General features: G+C 39.3%; 1 protein-coding gene across 8 annotated transcripts in view; it reads left to right on the plus strand.

Annotated features, from left to right (window-relative positions):
- Positions 1-545: 545 nt before the first annotated feature.
- LOC137240466 (uncharacterized) overlaps positions 546-21,564 on the plus strand; it is a 127,150-nt gene continuing 106,131 nt past the window's right edge. For 3 of the 8 annotated variants that reach the window (XR_010949741.1, XM_067766774.1, XM_067766780.1), the window contains exons 1-2: positions 563-746; positions 4,620-5,106. Coding sequence is in view for 7 of the 8 variants with exons in the window: in XM_067766774.1 (XP_067622875.1) it covers positions 4,815-5,106 (292 nt within the window). In the remaining variant the exon portion in view is untranslated. Of the gene's footprint in view, positions 869-1,171; positions 1,245-4,619; positions 5,107-21,564 lie in introns of those variants that run through there. The other 5 variants (XM_067766776.1, XM_067766775.1, XM_067766777.1 and 2 more) reach the window with 5 other exon arrangements.

Raw genomic sequence — 21,564 nt, forward strand, 5'->3', positions numbered from 1 at the left:
CTTCTTAACAGTAGTAAAGCTTTTATTGGGGAACAAATTGAAATTTCAAAGATTAAGGGTGAAATTGACAACATATGTATGTTTTGCGAAAGCTCAAAGGAAATTTTTTTTTGTGGAAATGGAAACAGTGTTGAACAAAAATGGCAAGCAAGTAGAGTAAAATTATTTTACGTTTTGAAAACAAGTCATGAATATAAAAGTTTATTTTCTAACTACCCTTATTAAGCTGTATTTAAATAACCTAATCTATTTGTTCTTTCTATCTGACGTTTTTAAATTCATTTGTAGAAACTTATCTAAGCTGAGTCCATCCCTAACTAAGTTGCGGTAAACGAATTTATCGTTCTTGTACTGAACAGATGATTTTACTAACTTTATTTACAAACATTTCCACGATTTGAGCTGTCCGGTAATATTAACATTCCAAATATTCTACTTACAGTTACTGTTGTATGTTTACAAAAGCTTTTTATGAGTATTCTGTTTTCAAGCCAAATTCCATTGGAAAATTTTCACGCTAACTGCATAAATATTCTGATAGCGTACTGGCGCAGTGTTCGCATAGTGAGGAAAACAAAAAAAGGTCCTGTATTGTTAATTACTGATAACAAAATAGTGATAAGAAGAAAATTGTAATATTTCAATAAAATAATATTAAGAGATCTATTTGAAAAGAAGTGTACAATATAAAAAATTACGCGGTTTGATTGGTTGCGAAAAAGGCTACAACGAATGCTCAAATATAAGTTAGTAAGAAGAGTGTAGAAAAATCGATACCGTTCCAGATGGTTTTGTTTTGGATATAACACAATAGCAACAACATAGATCAAAACAATAATATTACATATACGTCATGACAGAAAAATGTGTAAATAAATATTAAGATGTAATTAATTTAGAACGGCATAAAAAAAATATGACAATGTGAACAAGTGAAGACTTTTTGCAAGTAGCAAAAAAATAACTAAAGGATCTTCAATTTTTAAGCATAAAGTATTATGTAGAGGGAAGCCAGCAAAGGCAAGATACCCAATTCGACAATCACTTATTCGTGGCCCTACTCGGTGCATATTTATCAAAGCATTTAGTTTACAACGGGCGCTTTCAGCGAACACGACTGTTGATCAATCGTTGAGTGATGACTTCCAGAACGCATCGTTGAGTATTTTTGATTCGACGATGTTCGTCCACATTCGCTCTACGGGTTTATTTGGTTGTCTAACAGTTCTTTGATATTTTAAAATGTTGGTTATGAATACAATTTGCCTACTAACCTTAAACTTAAGTTTGAAAAATAATAAAAAAGTCCCTTTTCTTAAAATTTAAAGATGATTATTTCATTTGGCAGTTGGCTCAACGCGTCGTTCACAGAACAAATTTTCCATCACTCAGCTGATGGAAACATGTATCAACAAAAATGGTTTTCGCTATTGAGCATGTTGAGAAAAAGTGTACCCTGAAGTGAGCGACAGGATTTTGCTTTTGCTATAAAAGAATATTCTTACCTCAATTTCATTAAGTCACGTGAACGAACATGAACGTCCACGAATTTCAGTACAAAATTAGGGAATCTCGCAATCGATTTTTGCATTAAATCCCGTGGGGCTACAGTCATGAAACTTGAAACATACTTCAGAATCCAATACCAATGCAACCTGAGGGAAAGTAAAGTCACTACCTGGCGCTACGATAACGATATTTAAAAAACTCTTGAAAATTTGGAAGTTCAAATCGGAGAGTGATCGATATATTTGGAGTTCCTAAAATAATCTATACAGAGCAAGTATAATTTCGTAATCGATTTTTAAATAATTGCTCTTTGAGCTAGAAACTCGAAAACTTGCACTTAATTCAGGGCAAAGCGACAGTGCAACAAACGCAGAAAAAATTCCGCTAGATGACCTATGGGTCGAGATAATTAGAACATTCAACTAAAATTTAAAATCTTGGAATTGGTTTAAAAGTAACTTCCGTGCAGCTAGAGACTTTAAATGTAAAATGTGACAGAACAACACACATATAAAAAAGTTGCACTATGGGTCGGACGGATCTGGTTATTTTGAGAAATTGCAGGGATCGCACGAAATCTCGCGTTGCGTATTTCAGAGAGTTCCCATTGAACTATTGCCTTAATACATTATACCCTGTTGAGAATGCGATGAAATTGCATTAGTTAAGAGAACAATTCCGATGACGATTCTTTATGAAACTTAAATCTAATAACGATTTAGGCGTGAAGAGCCATAAATATCCCGGATAACTTTTTCTTATCGCGTGTTCTTTCCAAATGCGGCGTATGGTGAAAATCTGAACGTCAGTAGATTTGCTAGCACTTAGTATATGGGCCAATTAGTTCACCGACTTTGTGTTTCGACCTGTGTCTGTTAGGTAGATCACACTTACATTCAGAGGCCGATCGAATCGCGTATTCCCATAGCCACCACACCATAGCCGGCTCAAAAAGTTACTTGTTGAACGAGATTTTGGTTTCTGGAGACATGACTAAATTGTCCACATTGTATTAAAAAGCATTTGTTGCCAAGAGTCTAATGGCTCGAAGATATACTTACCAATTTTGACTAAGATGTTCATTTTGTACAGCCCTATAAGTTTTGCGTTGAAACGAAGTTCAGACTAAGCGGCATATAGGCAGCAAATGCTACTACTGTCTAAGGTGGCTTTAAGATCGGTGACGAGGTATTGTACCATTTCTTCCACTGTCTTTTTATTTGTGACATAGCGAAAATTCACTCCGCGGTGATCTAATTAAAGGTTGTAAGGCTGATTCCACGACAATTGGCCATATATGAATATTTTCGGAAGCAATGTCACATCAGCTTGTGGGCTCGGGATCAGCATCTTCCATGGTGCTTCATTACTTCCTTAGCTAAGAGGGCAGAGAGTGATTCCTCCATAAACTAAGCACTCTCTAGAAATGAGTTACCAGGCCTTTGTTTTCTATTGGAAGGCACCACAGGTTTTCTGGTAACACTATGGCGACAATGAGCTAATTAGAGGTCTTTACTGACCGGCCAGTTTAACCTAACCTAACCACGGGGTTGGAAACTTCCTCCTTTTGGCGAGTTTTTGGAAGATTTGGGACTTTTTCGTTGGCTAGTAGAACTCTTCATACTGACGTCTTTTTGCATATATGTTTATACCTTTCGTGAACATGAAATGGTATATTAACTTTGGTCCGATGTTTGTAACGTTGAGAAATATAGAAGATAGACTCACCATTAAGTATACCGAATTGATCAGGGCGACGAACTGAGTTGATATAGCCATGTCCATGAGTTGATATAGCCATGTCCATCTGTCCATCCGTCTGTCTGTTTGAACGCAAATTAGTCCCTCAAATTTTGAGATTTCTCAATGAATTTTGGCACAAGGATGTATTTTTGAATTATATTAGACATTTGTCGGATCCGGTAGGATCGCACCACTATAACATATATCTCTCATACAACCGATCGTTCAGATAAGACGATTTTGGTCATTCCTGCCGCAATTTAGAAAGTATAAACGTGAAACTCGGTGATATATATTCTAATATATCATGGAAGATATCCTGAAAAAATCACTTTGATCGGAGCCATACATAGTTATATCCCGTACAACCGATCGTTCATATAGAAAGATTTTTGGCCATTTCTCCCTTAATTTAGAAAGTATAAACGTGAAACTCGGTGATATATATTTTAATATATCATAGAAGATTTTCTGAAAAAATCACTTTGATCGGAGCTATATATAGTATTTATACCATACAACCGATCGTTCAGATAGAAAGATTTTTGGCAATTTCTCCCCTAATTTCCAATATAAAAACGTTAAACTTGGTGATATTTATTCAATATATTATAGAAGATTTCCTGAAAAATCAGTTTTATCGGAGATATATGTATATAGTATATACCTATCCCATACAACCGATCGTTCAGATAGAAAGATTTTTGGCCATTTCTCCCTTAGTTTCAAATATAAAAACGTGAAACTTGGTGATATATATTCTAATATATCATAGAAGATTTCCTGTAAAAATTATTAAATCGATCGGAGCTATATATAATATATATCCCATACAACCAATCGTTCAGATAAGGGGGTTTTTTGCCATTTTTTTTATATGTATCTTAAAACCATTTAGGTATGTCCATCTGTTCACTATATATTTCTTATCTTATACAGCGCATTATTTAGAGATTACCAATGGGATAAGATTATTGTACAGCCCCATTCATGAAAGGTATGAAGTCTTCGGCACAGCCGAAGACAGTCCCGTCCTTACTTGTTTTTTCATTTTGAAAAACGCCTTGCTGCCTTCTTCAACTTACGGCAGCATCCACATACTCGTTGCACTCAATCCCAACGCGGTGTGAACACAGCTTCCTTTTTCCAGCGTTCCGCGATTGATTTTTTTTATTGTTATACTTGCGGCTGAGTATGAGCCTGCTTCGGGCACCGGAGTAAAAGATCAGCCTAAATCCATTAATAAATTTGTGGACTTGCTGTTTTAGTTTTTTTTTTTCACACAAAGTTGTTGTTCAGTGAACTTGAAATTTAGTTTTTTTTTAAATTATTGCAATGATATTAGAATAAATAATTTTTTCCAAAAGCCAACGTTTTTTACTACAATGCATAAAGCTGTAATATAAACTTTTCAGAGAATAAAAACAAAAAAAATTAAGTCGTGTTTGTTTTATAAAAAGATCAAGAAATTAAATACATACATAATACACCCGCATAAGTAAAAGGGAAAAACAACCAAAACTTAGCGGCAGCAACCATTCATTCACTCAACACCATCCGGCATGTTTCGTACTCACATTTTTATAGGCGTTGCGCACGCGCCCGGCACCCACTTATTGCGCCAAACCGCTGAAGCTGGCAAATTTTCAACCATACTTCTCCTTCTATTGACTCAGAATGTCTTGAAAATAAGTTGCAGTCACAACATTGGCAATACTATTAGTGATGGCTACGCTAGTTGGGCTGCCACGAAGAAGACAGGTGCAATAGGAAGACCATTGTCGGACACAGTAGCAGTAGCAGCTGTCGATACGCATCGCTTGGCAAAACGTATGGATTTGGAGCTTTGTTTGGGTAAGTAGTAAAATGCTTGGAATGAGCATGATTGTACACTTTTTTTCTCCTTTGGTGTGACGTGTACTCTATGATGCAGGGAAAAAATTGTTTGACTCTAAATTTTAAATTGTACGGATGAGCGCTTTCTTCATGCAATCGGTTAATGGTCTTCTTCAACTATAACAGCTATTATTAGTATACCCAGCTGTTGTTGTATATATTAGAAATATTATAGATAGACATTCCGAGAAAGTTACCAAAAGCTTCTGGTAACTCATGCGACGCCAGAGCGTACCGCATAGATTCCCACCCTAAAGAGTTTTTCAAGTTCTCTTAAGTTTTTTTTTTATGTTATTTGCGCTAAAGTTTTACTAGTCCAGATATGCCACGTGATATATTTGGGATATCACGTGATCTATTTGGTATCATGATTTTTTATCCATTTTTACAGCTTGCATAATAAGTTGCCCTTCTGTTTTATTTTTAGTCCGTTTCGTGGTCGGGCATTGTGTAGTGATTGTACTCGGGAAGATGAGGTTGAGGGCCTCACATAGACTAAATAAGTCCATATTGTTACCAGAAGTTTGATCAACTACTAAGCTAAAAACCCAGAAATCAGCACCTATATTATAAAATAACTCCGTTCTCTTGGCAAATACTAAACGCTTTATAGGACCGATACGATACTTGCTGCCAGTTGTGTCATTCCTAGTTGCTGGAGTTATGGCCTCCTCCTCGAACGCACACTACCTAATTTTAAAATATGTGACACCAGAAGGCAGTGTCCAGTAAGAATACCAATCATGAGCTCTCTCTCAATGGTTAGAGTAAGTTTTTAATGGTGAGAGTAACTTTGTTAGTCAAGGGTTGTAAGACCTGCACATAATCTTTGAAGCTTTGCAGCTTTAGTTCCACGCTATTCCTGATGATTGATTGATCACGCGCAACTCTCGCCTTAATATTGTTACGAATATTAGCAAAACTAAGGAGTGCTGCCATCTCTAAGCCGGTGCTAAGCAGTGACGCGAATTCACATCCATAGATCAATCATTATGTATCTAAATAAACGAAACAATAATTGCGTCTACACATATGTACCATGTACGCATACGAGCAGCGGAGAGTCAATGCACAAACACATGCATATATCTGAGATACTCCTATAAGTATGCAATGAGAAAAACTATAAAATTGTGCAATTGTAGTTACAGCTGAGAAGTTTGAGAGCTGCTGGACTAGTAGATTCTGGTAGCGCCTAGAAGATGCGAAGGTTGAAAGCAAAGAGTGTAAAAGGCGGCAATTGTAGAGCCGCTGGAACTCAGTTTGATTTGAGCTATCAATCAGTTTGGTTATTAAGCAAGCTATTCGTTGCACAGTTTGAGTGTTATTGTGAAGTACTTTAATAAAGGCCATTTTGCATTATTACATATTGGAGTCATTTGTTCAACAGTTTAGTGATTCGAACTTAGCAGAGGGTTGCAAATAAGAGGATTTGCAAGTAAATTCGTTACAATTGGTGTCAGAAGAGGAATTGTTGAATAAATTCCAGAGTACAACAAGGGCATGTCAAAGTTCAGTAGAGGCAATGGAAGCAGAAGGAATTGATGTGGAAGAGTACGTCTTTCATCTTGATGGCGAGGAGACAACAAAAATTGAAGAGAAAAATGAAACATCGCAGACAGTTACCAGCACAGACTTGAACATGATATTGGCTGCAATAACTGCTCAAACATCGACAGTGGCATCTCAGCTGGAATCGCAGGAGACACGTTTAACATCGAAGCACAGGAGGCACGTATAACAGAAATGTCATCTCAACTGGAAGAGCAGAAGACATATATGGCATCCCAGCTGGAATCACATGAGACACGTATTTCAGAAATGTCGACACAGATTACATCAAAGATGGAAACACAACTGAAAGAGCAAGAGGTGCCTCTATCATCAAAACTCGAAGCGCGTATGGACGAGAAAATAACGCAGTTTGAAGAAAAATTCGAGGCAGAGGTGGATGCGTGGAGAGGTCGCATACAGGAATTGCAACTTAATCGGCCGGCTGCTTCAGCGAGTAATACGAAGGTAAAAACTCCATCTTTTGACGGTTCTGTTCCTTTCCAGGTCTTCAAGCTACAGTTTGAGAAGACCGCAGCAGTGAATAACTGGAATGCGGAAGATAAAGTTGCTGCACTGTTCGTGGCATTGAAGGGGCCAGCAGCGAAAATCCTACAGACGATTCCCGAAGGAGAGCGGAACAATTATGAAGCATTGATGGCTGCTGTAGAACGACGTTATGGAAGCGAGCATAGAAAACAGATATTCCAAATTGAGTTGCAAAACTGCTACCAAAAAGCAGATGAGACATTGCAGGAGTTTGCTTCAGATATTGAAAGATTGGCTCATCTTGCAAATGCGGACGCACCCGTAGAATACACTGAAAGGGTAAAAATCCAGAGTTTCATAAATGGCATACGAGATGTGGAAACGAAGCGGGCTACATATGCGAATCCAAAACTAACATTTGCTGAAACGGTATCGCATGCACTGACACAGGAAACAGCCTCACTTTTGAGTAAGCCAGCGTACAAAGCTCATCGCGTGGATGTGGAAAGGCCAGACTGGGTAGACGCAGTTTTGGAAGCATTGAAGGGTACGCAGCAGAAGAATGATGCAGTCAAATGTTTTAAGTGTGGGAAGCCAGGGCATATTGCGCATTATTGCAACACCAACCCTAACAGTTCCAACAATGTGGGAGGTCGTAAACGCAGAAGGTGATGAGCAAATCTCCAAGACCACTCAATCGTTAAACTAAATCGAGTCAGCCGCAAGGGGCGACAGCTGGCTTCCGCAATTGAATGCCCCATAATCTCTATCTCGCAGATTGGAAGAAGATCGAGCAATTTTACTGTTGGAGGACATGTGGACGGAAAGGAAAGTTTACTGACTATAGATACGGGTGCATCTCATTCCATCATTCGAGCAGATTTAGTCAACAAAAAGATAAGACCATTGCTTGGAGCAAGATTACGTACAGCCACGGGAGAGGACACCCAGGTAATTGGAGAAGTAGAATGTGAAGTAGCAATTGGGAACGTCACGGTACTACACAATTTTATAGTGGCAGATATTGTTGATGAAATCATAATTTGAGTGGACTGCTTAATCAACCAAGGCATCAAGATCGACATGCAAAGCAAGACGATGCGATATAAGAACACGGATGTACCACTTAATTTCGGCTGCGAGAGAGGCTACAGCAGTAAACGAGTAGTGGTGGAAGAGAGTCAGCAAATACCACCAAAATCCGAAGCAGTCATCTGGGCAAAGGTTGATGTAGATTGTGGGACAAACAAATTGTGGGTTGTCGAAGCAGCCAACAAATCAGCACCGAACACACTTGTAGGAAAAACCCAGGCTATGACAAAACAAGATGGACGTATTCCGGTAAGAGTACTCAATTAGTTCAAGTCACCACTCAAACTGAGCGACAGCGGCGTCATCGAACCATCAGCTAGTCCCTGGAGCTCACCGGTAGTACTTGTAAAGAAGAAGGATGGAAAAATGAGGTTTTGCGTGGACAACCGGAAGTTGAATGACGTAACGAAAAAGGATAGCTACCCATTGCCAAGAATTGACGACACTCTGGACTCGCTATCTGGTATGAAATGGTTTTCCACGCTGGACTTGAAAAGCGGCTACTGGCAAGGGTTGGTGAAGGAGGAAGATAAAGAGAAAACAGCCTTCAATGTCGGTGATGGTCTTTGGCAATTTACAGTGATGCCTTTTGGACTTTGTAATGCACCAGCCACCTTTGAGAGACTCATGGACCAGTTACTGAAAGGACTACTTTGGAAAACATGCATGGTGTACCTGGACGACATCATCGTATTGGGCAAGAATTTTGATGAAGATCTTAAGAACTTGGAGGAAGTTTTCCAAAGAATAGCTGGCGCTGGTGTGAATTGAAGTCCCAAAAAGTGTACGCTGTTTAAAAAGGAAGTAAATTATTTGGGTCACAAGGTAACGACAGAGGGAATCTGCACTGCAAACGAAAAGATAGAGGCTGTAGAGGATTGACCAAGACCACAGAACCTACATGAATTGAGAAGTTTCCTTGGGCTGTGCACATATTACCGCGATTTGTACCAAATTTTTCCAGCATAGCCCATAGCCTCCATGAGCTTACAAGAAAAATAAAGCTTTTGAATGGAAGAAGGAGCAAGAAGTGGCTTTCCAAACATTGAAGGAGTGTTTGTGCACTGCCCCAACGTTAGCATATCCGATTCCAGGAGCAACATTTATTCTAGATACAGATGCGAGTGGATATGCTATAGGAGGCGTTTTATCACAACTGGTCGATGGACAGGAGAAGGTAGTTGCATATTACAGCCGTTCGATTGGAAAACCAGAGAGGAACTACTGCGTTACGCGGAGAGAGCTGTTGGCATTGGTAGAGTGCATTAAACATTTTCACAAATACCTCTACGGCCAGCGATTCCGTGTTAGGACAGATCACGCAGCTTTAAAATGGCTTCTGCAGTTCCGTAATCCGGAAGAACAATTGGCACGGTGGATTGAGCGACTACAAAGCTATGACTTTTCCATTGAGCATCGAAAAGGTAGTACCCATGGAAATACCGATGCAATGTCACGAAGACCATGTAGTTTGGAATGCAAGCACTGTTCAAAAGCCGAGGCTAAAGAAGACATTATAGATGTCCGGCTAATGACTATAACATGTACAGATGAATGGGACAAGGAACAGCTAAGAAAGTATCAGCTAGAAGATACAGATCTTTCACGTGCTATGCAAGGGCTCGAACGAAACGAAAGACCAAACAGAGGAGAGATGTCAGCAGAGAGTCCCATTGCGAAGTCATATTGGGCACAGTGGAACAGTTTAGAATTAATATCCGGTTGCCTTCATCGAGTATGGGAGAGTGAGGATGGTAAATGCAGGAAGAAACTGATAGTTGTTCCCAGAAAGAGGATTCCTGACGTGCTCAGCGAGCTGCATAATGGTCCAAGCGGAGGTCATCTTGGAATAACGAAGACGCTCGAGAAGATTAAACAGAGATTCTATTGGGTTGGTTGCCGTCAGTCGGTCACTGAGTGGATTGCGAACTGCGAGGTTTGCAGCAGAACGAAAGGGCCCAGAACCCGAAGTCACGGCCAGATGAAGCAATATAACTCAGGTGCGCCATTTGAAAGGATCGCTATGGATGTCGCCGGTCCATTTCCTACTAGCAACTGCGGAAACAAATATGTACTGGTAGTTATGGATTATTTCAGCAAATGGCCAGAGGTATACCCAATCCCAAATTAGGAAACGGAAACGGTAGCAGAAGTGTTTGTAAACAATTGGGTTGCAAGGTATGGTGTGCCAATGGAGTTACATTCTGACCAAGGCAGGAATTTCGAATCAGCTGTGTTCCAGGAAATGTGTAAATCATTGAGCATTCGAAAAACACGAACAACTGCATTGCATCCTCAATCCGATGGTATGGTAGAACGATTCAATAGAACATTGGAGGAGCACTTAAGGAAAGTAGTAGACAAGTACTATAAAGAGTGGGATACCCGCATACCATTATTCTTGATGGCTTACCGATCAGCAGTGCATGAGACAACGGGCCAAACCCCGGCAAAAGTAATTTTTGGCAGTGACCTTAGACTGCCAGCTGATTTGAAATTTGGGATAGATGCCAATGCGGAGAGAAATGTCAAGAAATCCACTAGTGATCTGGAAGAAGAGCTAAGAGAAATACATGATCTGATAAGGCAACGAACAAAAATTATGAGTGACAAGATGAAAGCCAGATACGATAAAGCAATTAATTCAGAAGGTTTTCAGGAAGGAGATTTGGTGCTGTTATACAACCCACAACGTAAAAAAGGTTTGTCCCCGAAATTGCAGTTTAATTGGGAAGGCCCATACAAAGTTGGAAAACGGATCAACGATGTAGTGTACCGCATACAAACCATCGGTAAACTACAAACCAAAATGAAAGTGGTCCATTTGGAAAGGCTGGCAACGTTTAGATCGGGAGATTTGTCTAATCCGATCAGACTTAGGTGGAGGGCAGTGTTACGAATATTAGCAAAACTAAGGAGTGCTGCCATCTCTAAGCCGGTGCTAAGCAGTGACGCGAATTCACATCCATAGATCAATCATTATGTATCTAAATAAACGAAACAATAATTGCGCCTACACATATGTACCATGTACGCATACGAGCAGCGGAGAGTCAATGCACAAAGACATGCATATATCTGAGATACTCCTATAAGTATGCAATGAGAAAAACTATAAAATTGTGCAATTGTAGTTACAGCTGAGAAGTTTGAGAGCTGCTGGACTAGTACATTCTGGAAGCGCCTAGAAGATGCGAAGGTTGAAATCAAAGAGTATAAAAGGCGGCCATTGTAGAGGCGCTAGAATTCAGTTTGATTTGAGCTATCAATCAGTTTGGTTATTAAGCAAGCTATTCGTTGCACAGTTTGAGTGTTATTGGGAAGTACTTTAATAAAGGCCATTTTGCATTATTACATATTGGAGTTATTTATTCAACAGTTTAGTGATTCGAACTTAGCAGAGGGTTGCAAATAAGAGGATTTGCAAGTAAATTCGTTGCAATATAATATCGCCTAATCTGGCTGGGACGCCTGTGATAATTTAAATTCTATTTCGGAACCTTTTAGGAATTTATTCACTAAAGAGCTGAGGGCATTGCAGCCTTATCTCAGTCTTTTTTTTGAATCATTTGTATTTGTATTTGGGAGCCGTTTGTCGATTATTTTGAAACCATTCCGAGGTAAGGTTAGGTTAGGTGGTAGCTACCCTGCTAGAAGAAGCTCACTTGGATATCATGAAGGTACGTTGTGACACCACATAAAATAAAATATGGTGACGTAGCTATAGCTACTTAGAGAATCTCGTTTTTAGTTTCGAAATGATCGATCTCAACCAAGTGAATCGCGACCGAAATAATTTGGCCCAGTTCTGGCAAAAGCTGGGCAATCAAGCATAAAGTGATAGATGACTCCACCTCACAATCCCCCATACAGCTACAGCAGGAAAGGGTTTCCAGTATATTGAGACGTACCGCATAGATTCCCGCATGCAATCGCAAGTGAGGTCAGGCACTCCCAGACGACCCTCGACCGCACTATAGTTGAACTTAAGGCCTTGATAGCCGCTTGGGAGCACTTTTAAAGCTATTCGGCAATAACTGCAGTAACAGGTCCCTGTACAAAAATATGTAACAGGTTACCTGGCTGAATTCGGATCACGTTGCGATTTTCCATATCACTATTGCACTGCATTTGTAAGCTCTATGAATTCCAAATACCGGCTCGGAACACCACCTTCTGGCAGCCAAGCAAAGATAATGCCTGTATGTAATGGATAGTGTGTCTAGCCCTTTTGCATAGTTCTCTTTAATGCGAAGGTAAGCTCAAGACAGTAGGTTTACCTCTACTCTTACTATTTGCTGGTCCACAAAGTGGACCACCTAACGATATCTGTTTTGCTGTTGCCTGCTGAGTACCGTGAAAAGTTCTTTTTTTAACTATTTATGCTGTGCATGATCTGGTTTAGTTTATTCTCAGTTAGCTAACAGTTTTGTGCGTTCATGAAGTCGTCACATCGACGGCGAAAGCACGAGGATGATGCCTTCTAGCATATCCAAGTGAAGGAGACTGTGGCAAGTAACCAGTGATCTACACTGATCTCTAGGTGGTTGGGTGGGAAACAGCGAAGAAAGTACATACAGTGGCACAAAGGAATTTTGCAGTAGAAAAACACTTCACGGAGCGAGCAGCTTATTATTTCTTCACTAGTTTCTCGGTCCTGCCTCTGGGAACAATCCACCATCTAATCATGTAACTGGGCATTAACATCACATGTCTTGCTATGTTTATATGAACACATAAGGCTCATTAACTGATAACTTAAAATCTGATTAATAAACGCACTTTGAAATCGCTTCAATCTGTTTTCTTTTTCTTTTCGTGAGTTAAAAAACACAGCGAGGTGCCTGGCAGCAGAGAAAGGGGCGGCCAAAATCGCCTTAATGGTGATAATGATGATGGAATAGGGCCATCTACTGAGATGAAAAAACCAAGCAGAGGACGACTTGGACTTTCGACAAGTTGGAAAACCAGAAAAATCGTTTTGTAAGAGCTAGTATTTTGTTTCAGAAACAAGTACTAGGCTATTTTTGTGTGATATGGAAATGGGTACGGTATGACTTCCCCTCGTTTGATAAACCATTTCATTCCCAAATCAGCAGCTGGGTGCATTAAGTTCGATATTTCTGCATTCTTTGATGCGTTGCTTGTAAATATACCTTTCATGAAAATGAAATGGTATATTAATTTCGTCACGAAACCGAAAATTGTAAGTCCTTAAAGGAAAATAGATAGACCCACCATTAAGTATACCGAAATAATCAGGTTGAAGAGCTGAGTTCATTTAGCCATGTCCGTCTGTCCGTCTGTCCGTCGGCCCGTCCGTCTGTTTGTATGCAAACTAGTCCCTCAATTTTTGAGATATTTTGATAAAATTTGGTGAGCGGGTGTATTTTGGTGTCCGATTAGACATTTGTCGGAACCGACCGGATCAGACCACTATAGCATATATCCTCCATACAACCGATTTTTCAGAAAAAGAGGATTTTTGTAATATCTTACCCAATTTAACAGATTGAAGCTTCAAACTTCACCATATACATTCGTATATTGCACGTACTTTTTCCTGAAAAAATTGATGAGATCGGTCGTATATATAGTATATATCCCCCATAACCGATTGTTCAGATAAGGAACTTTTCGTAATTACTGCCCTATTTTAAGAGCTAGAGGCTTCAAATTTCAACGAATGCTTACGTATATAGCATATATTGTTGTCTGAAAAAATCATAGAGATCGGTTGTATATATAGTATATATCTCATACAACCGATTGTGCAGATAAGAAACTTTTCTCAATTTCTACCCCATTTTAACAGCTATAAGCTTCAAATTTCACCGATTGCTTACGTATGTAGCATATATTGCTGTCTGAAAAAATCATAGAGATCGGTTGTATATATAGTATATATCTCATACATCGATGGTATATATAGTATATATATGGTGGTATATATAGTATATATATATATATATATATTTTCGCAAATTTTAGCCCCATTTTAACAGCTAGAAGCTTCAAAATTCACCGAATACTTACGTATATAGCATATATTGTTGTCTGAAAAAATCATAGAGATCGGTTGTATATATAGTATATATCTCATACAACCGATTGTGCAGATAAGAAACTTTTTTCAATTTCTACCCCATTTTAACAGCTATAAGCTTCAAATTTCACCGATTGCTTACGTATGTAGCATATATTGCTGTCTGAAAAAATCATAGAGATCGGTTGTATATATATTGAGCATTCGAAAAACACGAACAACTGCATTGCATCCTCAATCCGATGGTATGGTAGAACGATTCAATAGAACATTGGAGGAGCACTTAAGGAAAGTAGTAGACAAGTACTATAAAGAGTGGGATACCCGCATACCATTATTCTTGATGGCTTACCGATCAGCAGTGCATGAGACAACGGGCCAAACCCCGGCAAAAGTAATTTTTGGCAGTGACCTTAGACTGCCAGCTGATTTGAAATTTGGGATAGATGCCAATGCGGAGAGAAATGTCAAGAAATCCACTAGTGATCTGGAAGAAGAGCTAAGAGAAATACATGATCTGATAAGGCAACGAACAAAAATTATGAGTGACAAGATGAAAGCCAGATACGATAAAGCAATTAATTCAGAAGGTTTTCAGGAAGGAGATTTGGTGCTGTTATACAACCCACAACGTAAAAAAGGTTTGTCCCCGAAATTGCAGTTTAATTGGGAAGGCCCATACAAAGTTGGAAAACGGATCAACGATGTAGTGTACCGCATACAAACCATCGGTAAACTACAAACCAAAATGAAAGTGGTCCATTTGGAAAGGCTGGCAACGTTTAGATCGGGAGATTTGTCTAATCCGATCAGACTTAGGTGGAGGGCAGTGTTACGAATATTAGCAAAACTAAGGAGTGCTGCCATCTCTAAGCCGGTGCTAAGCAGTGACGCGAATTCACATCCATAGATCAATCATTATGTATCTAAATAAACGAAACAATAATTGCGCCTACACATATGTACCATGTACGCATACGAGCAGCGGAGAGTCAATGCACAAAGACATGCATATATCTGAGATACTCCTATAAGTATGCAATGAGAAAAACTATAAAATTGTGCAATTGTAGTTACAGCTGAGAAGTTTGAGAGCTGCTGGACTAGTACATTCTGGAAGCGCCTAGAAGATGCGAAGGTTGAAATCAAAGAGTATAAAAGGCGGCCATTGTAGAGGCGCTAGAATTCAGTTTGATTTGAGCTATCAATCAGTTTGGTTATTAAGCAAGCTATTCGTTGCACAGTTTGAGTGTTATTGGGAAGTACTTTAATAAAGGCCATTTTGCATTATTACATATTGGAGTTATTTATTCAACAGTTTAGTGATTCGAACTTAGCAGAGGGTTGCAAATAAGAGGATTTGCAAGTAAATTCGTTGCAATATAATATCGCCTAATCTGGCTGGGACGCCTGTGATAATTTAAATTCTATTTCGGAACCTTTTAGGAATTTATTCACTAAAGAGCTGAGGGCATTGCAGCCTTATCTCAGTCTTTTTTTTGAATCATTTGTATTTGTATTTGGGAGCCGTTTGTCGATTATTTTGAAACCATTCCGAGGTAAGGTTAGGTTAGGTGGTAGCTACCCTGCTAGAAGAAGCTCACTTGGATATCATGAAGGTACGTTGTGACACCACATAAAATAAAATATGGTGACGTAGCTATAGCTACTTAGAGAATCTCGTTTTTAGTTTCGAAATGATCGATCTCAACCAAGTGAATCGCGACCGAAATAATTTGGCCCAGTTCTGGCAAAAGCTGGGCAATCAAGCATAAAGTGATAGATGACTCCACCTCACAATCCCCCATACAGCTACAGCAGGAAAGGGTTTCCAGTATATTGAGACGTACCGCATAGATTCCCGCATGCAATCGCAAGTGAGGTCAGGCACTCCCAGACGACCCTCGACCGCACTATAGTTGAACTTAAGGCCTTGATAGCCGCTTGGGAGCACTTTTAAAGCTATTCGGCAATAACTGCAGTAACAGGTCCCTGTACAAAAATATGTAACAGGTTACCTGGCTGAATTCGGATCACGTTGCGATTTTCCATATCACTATTGCACTGCATTTGTAAGCTCTATGAATTCCAAATACCGGCTCGGAACACCACCTTCTGGCAGCCAAGCAAAGATAATGCCTGTATGTAATGGATAGTGTGTCTAGCCCTTTTGCATAGTTCTCTTTAATGCGAAGGTAAGCTCAAGACAGTAGGTTTACCTCTACTCTTACTATTTGCTGGTCCACAAAGTGGACCACCTAACGATATCTGTTTTGCTGTTGCCTGCTGAGTACCGTGAAAAGTTCTTTTTTTAACTATTTATGCTGTGCATGATCTGGTTTAGTTTATTCTCAGTTAGCTAACAGTTTTGTGCGTTCATGAAGTCGTCACATCGACGGCGAAAGCACGAGGATGATGCCTTCTAGCATATCCAAGTGAAGGAGACTGTGGCAAGTAACCAGTGATCTACACTGATCTCTAGGTGGTTGGGTGGGAAACAGCGAAGAAAGTACATACAGTGGCACAAAGGAATTTTGCAGTAGAAAAACACTTCACGGAGCGAGCAGCTTATTATTTCTTCACTAGTTTCTCGGTCCTGCCTCTGGGAACAATCCACCATCTAATCATGTAACTGGGCATTAACATCACATGTCTTGCTATGTTTATATGAACACATAAGGCTCATTAACTGATAACTTAAAATCTGATTAATAAACGCACTTTGAAATCGCTTCAATCTGTTTTCTTTTTCTTTTCGTGAGTTAAAAAACACAGCGAGGTGCCTGGCAGCAGAGAAAGGGGCGGCCAAAATCGCCTTAATGGTGATAATGATGATGGAATAGGGCCATCTACTGAGATGAAAAAACCAAGCAGAGGACGACTTGGACTTTCGACAAGTTGGAAAACCAGAAAAATCGTTTTGTAAGAGCTAGTATTTTGTTTCAGAAACAAGTACTAGGCTATTTTTGTGTGATATGGAAATGGGTACGGTATGACTTCCCCTCGTTTGATAAACCATTTCATTCCCAAATCAGCAGCTGGGTGCATTAAGTTCGATATTTCTGCATTCTTTGATGCGTTGCTTGTAAATATACCTTTCATGAAAATGAAATGGTATATTAATTTCGTCACGAAACCGAAAATTGTAAGTCCTTAAAGGAAAATAGATAGACCCACCATTAAGTATACCGAAATAATCAGGTTGAAGAGCTGAGTTCATTTAGCCATGTCCGTCTGTCCGTCTGTCCGTCGGCCCGTCCGTCTGTTTGTATGCAAACTAGTCCCTCAATTTTTGAGATATTTTGATAAAATTTGGTGAGCGGGTGTATTTTGGTGTCCGATTAGACATTTGTCGGAACCGACCGGATCAGACCACTATAGCATATATCCTCCATACAACCGATTTTTCAGAAAAAGAGGATTTTTGTAATATCTTACCCAATTTAACAGATTGAAGCTTCAAACTTCACCATATACATTCGTATATTGCACGTACTTTTTCCTGAAAAAATTGATGAGATCGGTCGTATATATAGTATATATCCCCCATAACCGATTGTTCAGATAAGGAACTTTTCGTAATTACTGCCCTATTTTAAGAGCTAGAGGCTTCAAATTTCAACGAATGCTTACGTATATAGCATATATTGTTGTCTGAAAAAATCATAGAGATCGGTTGTATATATAGTATATATCTCATACAACCGATTGTGCAGATAAGAAACTTTTCTCAATTTCTACCCCATTTTAACAGCTATAAGCTTCAAATTTCACCGATTGCTTACGTATGTAGCATATATTGCTGTCTGAAAAAATCATAGAGATCGGTTGTATATATAGTATATATCTCATACATCGATGGTATATATAGTATATATATGGTGGTATATATAGTATATATATATATATATATATTTTCGCAAATTTTAGCCCCATTTTAACAGCTAGAAGCTTCAAAATTCACCGAATACTTACGTATATAGCATATATTGTTGTCTGAAAAAATCATAGAGATCGGTTGTATATATAGTATATATCTCATACAACCGATTGTGCAGATAAGAAACTTTTTTCAATTTCTACCCCATTTTAACAGCTATAAGCTTCAAATTTCACCGATTGCTTACGTATGTAGCATATATTGCTGTCTGAAAAAATCATAGAGATCGGTTGTATATATACTATATATCTCATACAACCGATTGTTCAGATAAGAAACGTTTCGCAATTTCTACCCCATTTTAACAGCTATAAGCTTCAAATTTCACCAATTGCTTACGTATATAGCATATATTGTTGTCTGAAAAAATCATAGAGATCGGTTATATATATAGTATATATCTCATACAACCGATTGTTCAGATAAGAAACTTTTCGCAATTTCTACCCCATTTTAACAGCTATAAGCTTCAAATTTCACCGATTGCTTACGTATACAGCATATACTGTTGTCTGAAAAAATCCTAAAGATCGGTTGTATATATAGTATATATCTCATACAACCGTTTGTTCAGATAAGAAACTTTTCGCAATTTCTACCCCATTTTAACAGCTATAAGCTTCAAATTTCACCGATTGCTTACGCATATAGCATATATTGCTGTCTGAAAAAATCATAGAGATCGGTTGTATATATAGTATATATCTCATACAACCGATTGTTCAGATAAGAAACTTTTCGCAATTTCTACCCCATTTTAACAGCTATAAGCTTCAAATTTCACCGATTGCTTACGTATATAGCATATATTGTTGTCTGAAAAAATCATAGAGATCGGTTGTATATATAGTATATATCTCATACAACCGATTGTTCAGATAAGAAACTTTTCGCAATTTCTGCCCCGTTTTAACAGCTATAAGCTTCAAATTTCACAAAATGCTTACGTATATAGCATATATTGTTGTCTGAAAAAATCATAGAGATCGGTGGTATATATATTGTAATGAATTTACTTGCAACTCCTTTTATTTGCAATCCTCTGCTAAGTTCGAATCACTAAACTGTTGAATAAATAACTCCAATATTGAATGATGGAAAAATGGCCTTTATTAAGTACTTCACAATAACACTTATACTTTGCTACTCGCTGGCTTAATAACCAAACTGATTGATAACTCAAATGAAACTGAATTACTTCTTACTCGCCTGCACCGCTTTTATAGTTTACGCTGCATACTTCTAGGCTCTTCGATTTCCAGAAGTTACTAGTTGTTTCGGCTACAAAATCGCCAGCCACAACTACGTGCACAAATTATTGCCCTCTCTTGTGACCACTCAGATAAGATATATGCATGTGTTTGTAGTTTACAGTCTCCCGCACACACATAACCGTATAAGTAAATTCATCGTTGTGTGACATCTCATCTCTCGCTGCCTTGTATGTAAATGTTGCTTGTCGGAATGTGTACATATGTGTAGACGCAATTATTGATTCGTTTATGTAGATACATAATGATTGAATTATTGATGTGAATTCACGTCACTGCTTAGCATCGGCCTGGATATGGCAGCACTCCTCAGTTTTGCTAATATTCGTAACACTGCCCTCCACCTAAGTCTGATCGTCCCGATCAGACAAATCTCCCAATCTAAACGCCGCTAGCATCTCCAAATGTACCACTCTTCTAATCCGTGGTTTCCCAGTGCTTTGTATGCGGTAGATGGTATCACTGATCTTCTTCACAACTTTGTACGGGCCTTCCCAACTGCACCGAAATTTGGCTGGAACACCTTTCCGCCGGTGAGGGTTGTTTAACAGTACCAAATCTCCCGCCAAGAAACCTTCCGAATTAGAGTTCTTGTCATGCCAGTGTTTCATCTTACTACTCATTACCCTGGGCCGTTCCTTCACACTCTGTTGTTTGGTCAATGAACCACTTCGTAGAGCTTGCGCTGGACGGATTTGCTTTGCTTAATCGGTATCGTTCCCACATTTCACAAGAGTAGTGCGCTCCGACTTGAAACTACCCTCGCATTCTTTCTCGGAAATTCGTTGCTTCGTTTTCCTGCGTCTTTTAGGTTTTGTCAATGCCAGTGTTTCTCTCGCATGTACTTTTGATTTTGATTTATTTGGCCCATTCGATCTATCAACCTTTGCCTTTGACTTTCGTGGTCTTTGTCGAGTCTTTTCCACCAGTACCCGATTACTGCTGAACCCTTTTCCCAAACTAAAGTTAAGTGGTATGTCCTGGTTCCTATAGCGCATAATTTTCCTCCGCATATCGATCCTGACGTCATGGTCAACCAAGAAGTCCACTCCCAATATGACTTCATCAACGATCTCCGCCACAACGAATTTGTGTAGAACCATGACTTTTCCAATTAATACCTCACATACCACTTCGCCTTGGACTTGATTATATTCGCCTGTTACCGTACGCAACCTTGCTCCAGGTAATGACTTTACTCTCCTGTAGACCAAATCAGATCGAATCAAGGAATGAGATGCCCCCGTATCTACAGTCAGTACACGCTCTTTACCATCCACATTCCCTCTGACGGTAAGACTGCTTGATTTCCTTCCGATTTGCGACACAGATATCACAGGACATTCAACAGCTGGATCTAGCTCTCTACCTCTTACTCGCTCTTGCTCATCTCCTCCAGCTTTGCGTTTATGGCCACCCACATTGTTGGAACTATTAGGACCAAGATCGCAATGACGTGCAATGTGACCTGGGTTGCCGCACTTGAAACATTTAATAACTCCGGCATTCTTCTGTTGAGATCCCTTCAGTGCTTCCAAAATTGTTTCTACCCACTCTGGCCTTTCTACTTCCACACGGCGTGCTTTGAAAACTGGCTTACACAGAAGCGACGCTGTTTCCTGTATCAGAGCATGCGATACAGTTTCAGCAAATGTTAGTTTGGGATTCGCATATGTAGCCCGCTTCGTTTCCACATCTCGTATGCCATTTATAAAACTCTGGATTTTCACCCTCTCGGTGTATTCCACGGGTGCGTCCGCATTTGCGAGATGAGCCAACCTTTCAACATCTGAAGCAAACTCCTGCAATGTCTCATTTGCTTTTTGGTAGCGGTTTTGCAACTCAATTTCGAATATCTGTTTTCTATGCTCGCTTCCATAACGTCGTTCTACAGCAGCCATCAATGCTTCATAATTGTTCCGCTCTCCTTCGGGAATCGTCTGCAGGATTTCCGCTGCTGGTCTCTTCAATGCCACGAACAATGCAGCAACTTTATCTTCCGCATTCCAGTTGTTCACTGCTGCGGT

The sequence above is a fragment of the Eurosta solidaginis genome, chromosome 2 (assembly GCF_040869045.1).
Source record: "Eurosta solidaginis isolate ZX-2024a chromosome 2, ASM4086904v1, whole genome shotgun sequence".
Taxonomy (NCBI): domain Eukaryota; kingdom Metazoa; phylum Arthropoda; class Insecta; order Diptera; family Tephritidae; genus Eurosta; species Eurosta solidaginis.